This window comes from Scyliorhinus canicula, chromosome 15, assembly GCF_902713615.1.
Source record: "Scyliorhinus canicula chromosome 15, sScyCan1.1, whole genome shotgun sequence".
Classification (NCBI taxonomy): domain Eukaryota; kingdom Metazoa; phylum Chordata; class Chondrichthyes; order Carcharhiniformes; family Scyliorhinidae; genus Scyliorhinus; species Scyliorhinus canicula.
This window is the reverse complement of record NC_052160.1, coordinates 107,393,090-107,405,482: the sequence shown is the minus strand read 5'-3', so window position 1 is coordinate 107,405,482 and position 12,393 is coordinate 107,393,090. Positions and strand designations below refer to the sequence as shown.

Genomic DNA, 12,393 nt, shown 5'->3' with positions numbered 1-12,393 from the left:
GGCCATTTCTGTTACTCTCATTGCTGTCTAGCCTGAGAATAATGGGAGTTGAACTTTCTGGATCTGCCAGGTGCCATTTTGTTTATTTCAAAATACATGAAAAGGAACAAGATTGGGTGAGATATTACGCGTGTTTTGCAGTGGTGGAGACAGAGTCAGAGGTGGCCTACCATTGGTCCTCTGCTGTCAAATCCCGGTCATTATATTTGCTTGGATTATTCATCACTTAAATTTATCAAAACGTGAAGGAGCTACAAAAGAAACAAGAGCTGGTTCATGGAAGAATAACTGGCTGGACCGCCTCTTCTGTGGCCCTGCTTCAGCTTTAAGCTGATTTAGAAAATCAACATTGAGAGTTGGCTCCTTCTAGGCAATCATTGTTACCCGAACAGGCGCTGGAATGTGGCGACGAAGGGATTTTCGCAGTAGTATCATTGTAGTGTTAAAGTAAGTCTACTTGTGACACTAATAAAGATTATTATTATTATAGTCTCAGCGGCTCAGCCACAGGATCTGATTGACCAAGCATTCCGTGAGTGCAGAGGAAGGGAATAAACATATTTGAAAACAATAATTTGTAAGAGAGGCAGAAGTATGAAGACAGCTAACGGTGAATAACAGGTAAACAATCATGCAAGATGAAATACAGCATTTGACAGCAAAGTATGAACACTTAAGGCTATTACAGAAAATTGCATTCACAGAAACAAAGAACTTACATCTCTTCAAGCTTCTGGCAGTTGTGAAAACTCGGTAATACATGAATTTGATTGTATGATAATTCCCTGTGAACACAAAACATTATTGTTTATTTAGCCATGATTTGGAAAGGCTGTTAAATGTTTAGGTTACTACCTAGGAAATGCAAAATTGTGTTGATCTTGGTATGCTTGCAAACTAGCAATAGAACGACTGGCACTGTAAACAGATATCATAATAATAATCTTTATAGTCACAAGTAGGCATACATTAACGCTGCAATGAAGTTACTGTGAAAATCCCCGAGTCGCCACATTATGGCGCCTGCTCAGGTACACTGAGGGAGAATTCAAAATGTCCAAATTACCTAACAGCACGTCTTTCAGGACTTGTGGGAGGAAACCCACGCAGACATAGGGAGAACATGCAGACTCCGCACAGTGACCCAAGCTGGAATCGAATTTGGAACCCTTGCGCTGTGGAGCAACAGTGCTAAGCACTGTGCTACTGCAGATGGCCATGTGACATGCATAGAAGAATCACAGAATCCCTACAGTGGAGAAATAGGCCACTAAGACCATCGACTCTCTGGAAGACCACCTCACCAAGGCGTAATGCCTCAGCCCAATCCTGCAACCCCACCTAACCGTTAGACACTAAGGGGCAACATCACATGGCCAATCCACCTAATCTGCACATCTTTGGACTGTGGGAGGAAACCTGGGCATCCGGAGGAAACTCACGCAGACATGGGGAGAATGTACAAACTCCACACAGTCAGCCAAGGTTGGAATCGAACTCGGGTCCCCAGTGCTGTGAGACAGCAGTGCTAAACACTCTGCCACTGTGCCGTGAAGGGAAGGGGTGATTTCCAGTCCCAGAAACTAAAACTAGGTGTAATATCTGGTCAAAATTTGCAAGTAGCAACCTATTTAAGATTGTGTATGAGCAAATTTGAATTTTAAATGAAATCCCTGAATGGTTCGAGCTGTCTTGTGGATCAGCCAATGTGGCCAGTCAGTTGGAAGTCTCCATTGCAAACGACTACACTGAATTCAAATAAAAGCAAAATACTGCGGATGCTGGAAATTTGAAATAATCTGTAGAAGGGTCATAGGGACTTGAAAAGTTAACTCTTTTCCTCTCTCCAATCAACAGCGGATGAAAATTGTGAGGTTTCTTTAATAGGTGCCTGATCTGCAATGGTGCTTTTACACCAGGGCGGCAAGTTGAAAATCTACCCTGATGAGCACTGCTTCTTTATTCTATCATGGGATGTGAACATCGTTGGCAGGGCCAGCATCTGTTGCCCATCCCCAATTGCCCTCGAAATAAGTGGCTTGCTAGGCCATTTCAGAGGACAATTAAGAATCAACCATTGTGCCTGCACCGGGTCTTTGAATGAACATTTCACCTGGTGCCATTCTACTACCTTCTCCCCATAACCCTGCACATTGTTTCTTTTCAAATAATCGTCAAATTCTCTCCCGAATGCTTCGATTGAACCTGCTTCCACCAAATTCAGATAGTGCACTCCAGACCTCACAATTCACTGTGTGAAAAAGGTGTTTTGCATATTACTTTTACTTCTTTTATCAATTACCTTAAATCTGTGGTTCTCTGATTCCCAATCTTCTGCAAATGGGAACAGTTCCTCCCTAACTACCCTTCCAAGCCCCTCATGATGTTGAATATTTTTAATCAAATTTCCTCTTAACCTTCTTTTCTGCAAGGAAAATAATCCCAACTTCTCCAATCTACCTTCATAGCAGAAGTTTCTCAGCCCTGGAAACTCTTCTGTACTCTCTCCAACGTCTTCAGATCATTCCCAAATTGTGATTGTGTACTCCAACTCAGGTCTAACTAGTGTCTTACACAAACTCAATATTTTATACAGCAAGTACATTCATGAACCAGATGGGTTTTTGCATCAATTAATGATTAGCACTGCTGCCTCACAGCTCCAGGGACCTGGGTTCGATTCCGACCTCGGGTGAGTGTCTGTGTGGAGTTTGTATATTTTCTCCCCGTATATGCTTGGGTTTCCTCTGGGTGCTTCAGTTTCTGCCCACAGTCCAAAGAAGTACAGGTTAGGTGGATTGGTCATGCTAAATAGGGCAGGGGGATTGGATGTAGGTAGGGTGCCCTTTCAGAGGGCCGAAGCAGACTTGATGGACTGAATGGCCTCCTTCTGCACTGTAGTGATTCTATGATTCTATGTATGATAGTTATCAATGTCATGATTCCTGAGACTAGCTTGATACACCAGATTTATGAATTGAATTTAAATTCCACCAGCTTTCATCTGCCCAGGACATTAGCCTCTGGGCTACTCGTCCATTGACAATACCACTAGGCCATTATCTCACCATTGTTTGTAGGGGATATGTCAGCTTTTAGGGAAGGAGGTGTGGAAATGCAGAGTGGGGTATCTCAAAACTCAATGATTGAGATCACAACTGTTTCTTATTTACAGTAACAACCTCAATAAGGAAACACAATGCAAAGTGACCCAAACAAGGAGGGGCAGTGAAACCAGAGGAGGTATTTCAGAATTTCCAGAATGCTTTGAACAGACATGTCAGTTGGCAGAGCATTGATAGATGAAAATTTTTGCAAATGAGTGGAAAGTTCGACACGTAGGCTAGAAAAATATATGACACACAAACTCTAAGAATGGTTGAAATTGCTCAAGACAGAGTTGAAAGAAACCTCGGAAACTTAATAAAAGTTATAGAAGCAAAAACCTTGGGACTAATCAAGAAACAAATAGATGCTACAATGGGAATGGGTGGGAAAATGTTGGTGGCATTAGGATCTCCTTTGATGGATGAATGAGCTGAACCAAATTACTTTCCGTGTCTGAAACTATCTTGTGATTTAGCAGTGTGCCCACAGTAGCCATCAGCGACAGGAAGTTTGGTATCATTTTTATTCAAGAATTGGTATTATTGTCATGGTAAGCAATATGGAATCAATCTTCTGAAAAACATGCAAAACAAACCTCATTGAGCGGAAAAGCTTATTAGATCAATCCAGGATTCTCCGCTGCTAGCTAGGCCAAATCATCCACTCACTGCGGCAGGATTGGACAATCCCACTGGTGTGAAGGAGGGAGAACTTCCCCCAGGATATTTCATAGACAGTAGTAATACACATTCAATTTCTGTGCAAGCTAAGTCCAAATTTCCGGCCTCTGGATCATTGGAGACTGGACGTACCCACCAAGATATAAGTTTGGCCCCCTTGGAGAACGCAAGAATGAAAATTGCCCATGACGTTTGAACTTCTGATGAGCAATTCCACTGCTCCACTGGACCCTCCAAAAAAGTCTCCAACACTTGAGTTAGAGTTGGAGAATTCAGATGGTTCCGACTTATTTACCTGATTACTTACCCAGAAAATGGTAGATTGAAAAACCCTAATTTAATTATTGGATAACTGTACAACTGACACACACCCCAATCAGTCACCCGGACTGCCCAACACCTCTTGACTACCCCTGCCGACTTCCCCGACCTGAACTCTCCACCCGACTCCTTCCCTGACTCCAGTGTTACCATTGGCACCCTAACTCCACCCGACATTTCACCTCCAACTCCCCCCCCCCACTCTCCTCCACACAAACTGACCCAATCTCATCACCCTTCCCTCTTGCCACCCTACCCCCTTTATCTCACTCACCCTGTCGTCTTATCAGCTTACCTCACCCACCTTATCCCCTTACCGCACTCATCCTGCCCCATTGCCAACATATATATTCACCCATTCGCTCACACAATCATCTAGACACTCTTATGCTAACACGCTGAAAAGCAATTTAAAAGACCCAGCAGTTCAGTGTTTCTGATCACTTACATTACATTACAGTGCCTTAAAAGGGGAGAGTGGCTTGTCTTCCCCTGACAAATCAGGGCCACAAGAAGCAGTTGCTTCAAAGACACACACCACTCGCGGGATTCTCCATTAGCCGACGGCGAAATCGGGCCGTGCGATAAAGTGGAGAATAGCTCCCGATGCCAAAATCGTGGCAGGCGCCGGTTCGACACCAAATCGTGATGCTCCGCCTCCCAAAAATGGTATCAATGCGACGCACGCCACACGTAGTTGCAACACTGTTCACATATCATTAGTGGGCCCACCCGCGATTCTCTGCCTCCGATGGGTTGAGTTCCCGACGCCGTGGTCCACGTGTGCTCTCACAAATTGGTGGCTTGCGTGGTGGCTGCTGAAAGGGAGAGAGAGAGGGCGTACAGACAGTGTCCAGCACCCCATATTTCGCCAACAGCTATACCACTGGCCGGGGGGCTTCTGTAGGCTGGGGGGTGTAGTAGGGGTGGCCAGGAGATGGGCTGTGGGGTCGGAGTGGACATGTACGCAACGCTATTACCACAGCTAGCACGGCAGCCATGTGGCTGCACCTGCCACTGACATCCCACTTTAAACCTGGTGCACTTGGTCGTATAGGTGAACCTCCCACTGCACACCTCTGGCCCAGCCAATCCATCAGCTGTATGGGTGCTCCAGCACAATCTGTCCCATCTTTTCAGCCCCGATCAGTGTGCGTGTGGAGGGTGTATTGTTTAAGCGTGGCTCTAGCTTGTCAGCCCTGCTAGTGTCCATCACGGACCCGGCGATTCCCGCACCGTTTTTCATGGATTTCGATGGTGTTCCACGTGGCGCCGATGCTAGCCGCTCACCGGTAGCAGAATCGGTGCTAGTGTGGCCCCGCTTTTTCTGATGTGAAAGTCCACGGATTCTCCATAGGCGTCAACACTTTGACTCAAAAACTGACAATCTGGCCGTACATTTATGAAGCCAGGATCTTAAATCTGGCCAGAAATGGGGAGCTCCGACGTCAGACAGAAATGTTAGAGCGGAGTAACTATCTGATGGTGATCGCTGTTCCTCAGGAGATTTAGCTCAATATCAGAAGCAAGTTAGAGTCACTTAAAGAGAGAATAGGATAACATTTAACTTTGATGAGAGAATCAACTGAGGTGTTTAACTGGAGGTCAATAAGATACTGCCAGTTTACATTATTGTCAAGTTACATGTTGGCCGCAATGTAATCACCATGTTGCGCCCAGGGTGGATCTGGGTACACCGGTTAACTAGCTGGAAAGGCCAAAATCGAAATTCCTACTGGGTGAGAATCAATTTACTATCTAACTCGCCCACACCCGATGGTGATTTTCAGATCTTGCCCAAATATGGCTTGCATATCATTAACAATAATTTGCATTAATTTCCACCTCATTCGCGAGTTTGAAGTTGAATGCAACGGCCTCTCAGGAATTAACCTGGGGCTTTTTGTCCCTGAGGTCTTCAGGCCATCTTTAAATATTGTGGAGACCCTTAAAGGGGCAACTACAGCTGCTGCCTGTCTATCCTATCAAAAACTTCCACCCAGAACCATGGGCGCGATTCTCCGCCCCCCACGCCGGGTTGGAGAATAGCGGGAGGGCCTCCCGACATTTTTCACGCCCTCCCGCTATTCTCCCCCCCACGCCCGAACCACGCCACGAATCGCCGCTCGCCGTTTTTTACGGCAAGCGGCGATTCTCCAAGGCCAATGGGCTAAGCGGCTGGGCCTTCACGCCCGTTTCAACACGGCAGCAAAAACACCTGCTCGCTGCCGTCGTGAAACAGGCGCCAGATGCCCGTTTGGAGCATCTAGAGGCCTGATTGGCACGGGAGCACCACGACTTTGCTCGGGAGGGGACAGGCCCGCGATCGGTGCCCACCGATCGTCGGGCCAGCGTCCAAAACAGATGCACTCTTTCCCCTCCGCCGCCCGGCAAGATCAAGCCGCCACGTCTTGCCTGAGGAGAAAGACGGCAACTGCGCATGTGCGGGTTGGCATTGTCCAACCTGCGCATGCGCGGCTGACGTCATCGGCCGCATCAGCCACAGTGATGCACGGGGCCATGCTCCTAGCCCCGCCAGGGGGGAGGAGAATCGGCCCCGGAAGTGGCCGTGAAGGCTGCCGTGGGTCACGGCCTGTCCGAGGGCAGCCTTTACGATTCTCCGCAATTGCGGAGAATCTCGCCTCATGGGCGCAATTCTCCGCACTCACGACGGTGCGGAGAATAGCGGGGATTGTAAATTTTTACGGCCACGCTAGTCCGACGCCCTCCCTCTATTCTCCCCCCCCCCCCACGCCCAACTCCCGACACGAAGCGCTGCCGCCGTTTTTTTACGTCCAGCAGTGATTCTCAGCTGGCCGATGGGCCGAATTCCAAGCCCTTTACGGCCGTTTTTACAAACGGCAAACACACCTGGTCTGGCCATTCGTAAAAACGGCCGAAAAGTCCCGATCTTGGCAACCATGGCACCGATTGGCACGGCAGTACCACGGCCGTGCCAAGGGTGCCATGGGCCCGTAATCGGTGGGCACCGATCGCGGGCAGCGGGTCCGATTCCCGCACACTCTTTGTCCTTCCGCCGCCCCGCTGTATCACTTCGCGGGGCAGCTGAGGGGCATCCCGGCCCGCGCATGCGCGGGTTACGCGCAAATGCGCAATGACGTCATCCGCGCATGCGCGGGTTGGAGTCTTCCAATCCGCGCATGCGCGGCTGACGTCATGCGACGCGTCAGCCGGTGCAAACTCTGGCAAGCGGGCTTAACGAAATTCGTTAAGCCCGCGATGCCGGAGTTCACGGCTGCGGCATACTAGCCCCGACCGGGGACCAGAATCGGTTCCCGGTCGGGGAGGGGGAGGCTGGCGTCAAACCCGCCCGGTTTTGACGCCAGCCTTACGATTTCTCCCTGTCTGGGAGAATCGCGCCCCAAGTTCTTGGTTCTATGCTGAAGGTCACTTTAACCCCCTTTGACTATAAGTAGCCACCAGCTTCACAGCTGAAAGCTTTTACTAACAAGGAATTAGCCTTGTTAGTTGTGAGAGCAGTTCACAGCTCTCAAGTGGTTGCAGGTTGTGTTTGCTGTTTGCTCCTGCAATGTCTGAAGGCTGAGAGTTGGTTTACTGCTGCCTCTTCTGCTTCTGTTGCCTGGAATAAGGCAACGGGAGGATGTAAGCTGGCCTACTACCAGTGCTGGAGAGGGGGATGGGGTGCTCTGTGTCAGTGTCACTTTCTGGCATGATTATTCCTGCCTTTGAGTATCTGCTGCTGGGAGCTGCCGGAGGGGGAGAGAGAGGTGGAGTTTAACCGAATGCTACTGCAGCTGCCTGGAGGCTGTGAGTTTGTTTGCTGCCGCCACTTTTTTTTCAGTGGCCTGGAATTATGGAAGGGAGGGAGTGAGATAAACTACTGCCAGTGCTGAGGAAGGAGAAAGGTGGCAGCCCGATTCAGCTAAGCAATATGCTGCAGGTATTGAAGAACGGCTTTTGCAACCTGCTGGTCACTTTATTGTACTGTTGGATATCTGGAAGCTGTGTGTTTGCTTGCTGCTGACTCTTTTGCTTCTGTGAACTGGAGCAAGGAAAGGGAGGAAGTAAGATGACCTGCTGCCAGTGCCAGAGGAGGGAATGAGTGGCAGCCTGATTCAGCTGAGCAACTTGCTGAAGGTTTTGAAGAAATGCTTTTGCAGATTGTTGATTACTTTATTGACCTGTTGACTGTTATCTTTTTAATGTCTGGAAGCCATCCAGATTGCTGGTGACTTTATTGTATCGTTGACGGTATGGTATTTAATGTCCGGAAGCCATGGGTTTGCTGGTATACTGTTGATTGTTTAGTGTTTAATGCCTGGAGGTCATGTGCTTGTCTGCTGTTGCCCCTCTTGCTTCTGTGGCTTGGAGCAAGGTAAAGAATGGCCATAAGCTGCCTACTATCACTACTAGTGAAGGAGAAGAAGTTTCTTTTTTGCTCTTCTGCCGTGCTCCATGTCATTGTGACTTTCTAGTCTTTTATTCCACCTCTCTTGAGCAGCAGCCAACAATCAAAAGCTAGGCTTCAGCATTGAGGATATCCTCGCGACCAAAGCGTTAGTGTGTAGACCAGGGGAGTGCACCAGAGCACTGTCTCCCTAATGTTCTCGGCAGGTGTCTGGGGTCTAGGGGCTCCTGATGTGGCTGGGGGTGAGTGTGCAAAGCGAGGTTCTCCAGTACAACTGGCTCACTGAGAGAAGGCAGGACACGTAAGGTTGGGGGATGCTTGGGGGATTTGAGAATCTCTGGGTGGAAGCCTTAACCGATTATCGGTCTCTCTCTTTCTCCAATTCCTTACAGATGCCAAAATGGATGGTGGTGTCAGTGCCGCAGAGGCTGCCCTCGCGGTGCTGGATGCAGTCCAGGTGGCGAGACGCCAGAGAAGGTAGCAGCATCGATGCAGGTTGGAGGCGACACCCCATGTGCCGCACACTCTGAGGGGCACTCCTGTGACGGCCCAATGTGCACAGGCATCGTTGGTCTTTCAATGAGATAACGGACTGCACATGCTGTAAGAGACTCCATCTCAACAAAGAGACGGTACGGCTCCTGTGCCACTTCCTTGCAGACCTGGCACGCCGTGGGGGAGGAGGATGCCCGGTCCGGTGGCTGTGAAGTCACCACTGCCCTGAACTTCTATAAAACCGGTTCATTCTCGGGCTCGAGTGGGAACTTGTGCGGTATTTCCCAGGCTACAGCCCACAAGTGTGTTCTTGAATTCATGGATGCCCAAGCATCAGATTTTATCGACTTTGAGCAGGAGAAAGCGCACCAAAATGCCCCGGCTGCAGGATGCTCTGCCATCGCCACGATCACCCAGGTCCAGGGGGTAATTGATGACATACATACAATCTTACATGCACCCGGGCATCAGGGAGTACCCTTTTTTAACAGATAGGTTCCACTCCCTGAATGTTTAACTCGTGTGCAACCACTTACTTTGGATTATGTACATGTGTGTATGCTTCCCAGAGATGTGCACAACAGCTGCATCCTGGGATGCAGGGTGATGGGTTGGCTCTTTGGGCATAAGGGGTACCCGCTAAGGTCCTGGCTGATGATGCCAGTGTGGAGGCAAGAGACCGAGGTGGAAACCAAATATAATGAGGCCCATGTTGTTACCCATGCTGTCATTGAGCGGTGCATTGGACTGCTCACAATGCGGTTCTGATGCCTGGACCGCATTGCTGATGCACTATGGTACACCTCCCAGAGGGTCTCCCATTTTGTGGTGGCTTGCTGAGCCCTCCACAACCTGACACAGCAGAGGGGTGACATGCTGGAGGAGGAGGAGTGACATACGGCCTTGTCGGAGAAGGACGAAGAGGTGAACCAGGTGGAGATAGAGGATGAGCCTGGGAAGACCCATAGGAGGTGCTGGAGGGTGAAGAACAGCAAGGGTCCGGCATGCCTGGAGGCCCAGGGAGGCTCTCATCCTCACCCGATTCTCATAGGATGAGGCTTTATCCGTTAGCTTACCCCCTCCATCACCCCACTCCCCTCCTTCCCCCACCCCCTGCTTCACCCTCACAGGACCTGGGTAAGATTACCCCAGGGTGATGGGCAGGTGTCGGCATTGTCAGCAGGTCAATATACAAGGCAGGATGTAAGCTCTGGTGCTCCTCACTTTATGCCAAAGTCTGACACCTGCCTTTCTGCTGACAACTCACTCACACCCATCCTCTGAATGGAGTCTGCATCAGGGTGTTTAATCTTGGACCACTGTGGATGCAGGCAGACCCGCTGTGAAGATTAACATGACAGAGGCTTCACATGCATCAGGTGTAACATGTTTTAATAGTGAAATTTGGATATTACCATTTCCCCAAGCTACAGAGGGCCCCCAGTTCCCATTCAGTGCTCCTCAATCTTCTTGATCTTTATGTTCTCGTGCTTTGTCTAGGTGCATCCCCAGGATGCACATCAGAGGTGGAGGCAGTCTGCTGCTTTTCACGCTCTGTGACCTTTGATGTTCCTCAGCGACTGGGACATGATGTCGAGGCTCTCAGCCATGATCATCACAGACTGAGCCATGCCTTTGACACCACCACTCAAGACGCTGACCTCGTGATGCAGGCTTTCCACTGCAGTTGCCACCCTAGCAGTGTTGGCCTTGATACAAATGCGTTGTTTCCATCTGCATCAGCTCTGGGATGATCTTGTCCAGAGGCTTGGCATCTGACTGAGACTCAGCAGAGTCCTAAGAACCAACCGATCTAGGACTGCTGACTCCCTTGAATCTTGCTGCCTCCATCTGACGTGCATCAGCAACAGTGTGGTGCTCACCGGATTGTGTCCACTAATGTCGCCCAACGAGGTATGTGTCTCTATGCTGGTGGAAGGTGGGGGTGATAGCTGTGATGCCTTGATGGTGATCTCCTCGGAGGGAGGGCGGGGTGGGGCGGTGCCAACTCTGGATGGCCTGGCTCCATGAGACGGGAATCCTGCGAGAGTATAGGCATGTGTTCAATTTTGTTTGACTCATTTGAGACGGGTCATCTGGCTGAAGGGGCAGTGGATCCTCACCTCTGCAGCTCAGGCCAACCTCGCTGTCGGTGACTGCTCTCTCCTTGGACAACCCTGCAATTTCCAGGGCCCGTTCCGCATAGGGGGTTCCGGATCTCTGGTACTCTGCCTCCCGTCATGGCCTTTTCCACTTATGGGCTATCTTGTCCTGTGGGGACAAAGAGGGCATTGTAAGTTGCACACTTGATGGATTAGGGGAGTCTATAGCAGGTGGCATGTGTGGGCAGCGCACCTGGACATGAAGGGGTTGTGCTGGTGGGTGCCAGGAGATGCTGAGGAGCAAGCATGAAGATTGGTTGTGAGGAGGGTGTGAGGTGTCAGTCAGTGATTTGTGGGGAACTGGTCGGGATTTTGAGGGGTGGCAGGTGGAACTGATGCCAGGAGAGAGGTAGCAACTTACCCTTGCAGTTCGGTGGAGGTTGTTCTTCTTCCAACATTGGACGCTGGTCATCCTGTGTCATTCTGCCCCTACTGATGTTGCTGCTGCTTCCTTCAAGGCGGTACTGATGGCCCTGCTGCTGGCCCTCCGACCCCCTTGGGGGAACAGGATGCCCCGTCTCTCATTCACAGCACAGAGAAGCCTGTCCAGGTCAGCATCCCCAAAGTGAGGAACAGGTCTGTGTGCTGCAATGCTTGTGTGTTGACTGGGAGTGAGGTGAGGGAGCAAATAACGGCAGTTCCCCTTTGTTAGTGGCGAGATGCTGAGGCATAAATCTAGCAAATCGGGTGGCAAGACAGCCAGTAATGGCGAGACACCTGTGGGGGCTCATTTTTGGCACTAAGTGCCGTTAAATATGGGCTGCGATCTTGCCAATGCGGCCGTCAAGGAACACCCTGCCAATCGCTCCCAAAATGACACCGAGACATTTTACCGTTAAATTGCGCCCGTTATATTTCTTACTATCATTAAGAGGTCATGTACCAGTTACCATACCTATTATGTTGTCAAAGCATGGATATATTCTTTCACAATATTGCACGTGGTCCAAAACACCTTTGGATGTGATATAGATGACTTTCAGCTTCACATATTATAAGTCGATTGTTTTCAGCATCTCAATCTAAAATAAGTGTCCACTACAGACTAGTAAAATTAATGGGTACTTAGTGAAAATATTTGAGACTTTAGAGAAAAAAATGATATAAAAGACGTTATTGTTGCCACTTATTGTAATACAGATCAGTATGTAAGATATTAGTAAATGCTAGTAAAACTGGGCATTGGTTGGTTTCATTATTAATCTGGGACTGCATTATGTATACTTTTATTCGTTCA

General features: G+C 49.3%; 1 protein-coding gene across 1 annotated transcript in view; it reads right to left on the bottom strand.

The window, feature by feature from the left end:
• Positions 1 to 12,393, bottom strand: part of LOC119978360 (leucine-rich repeat-containing G-protein coupled receptor 6-like) — a 294,338-nt gene that overhangs the window by 15,606 nt on the left and 266,339 nt on the right. The window contains 1 exon segment of the mRNA XM_038819949.1: positions 720 to 785. Within this exon segment, the coding sequence (XP_038675877.1) occupies positions 720 to 785 (66 nt within the window).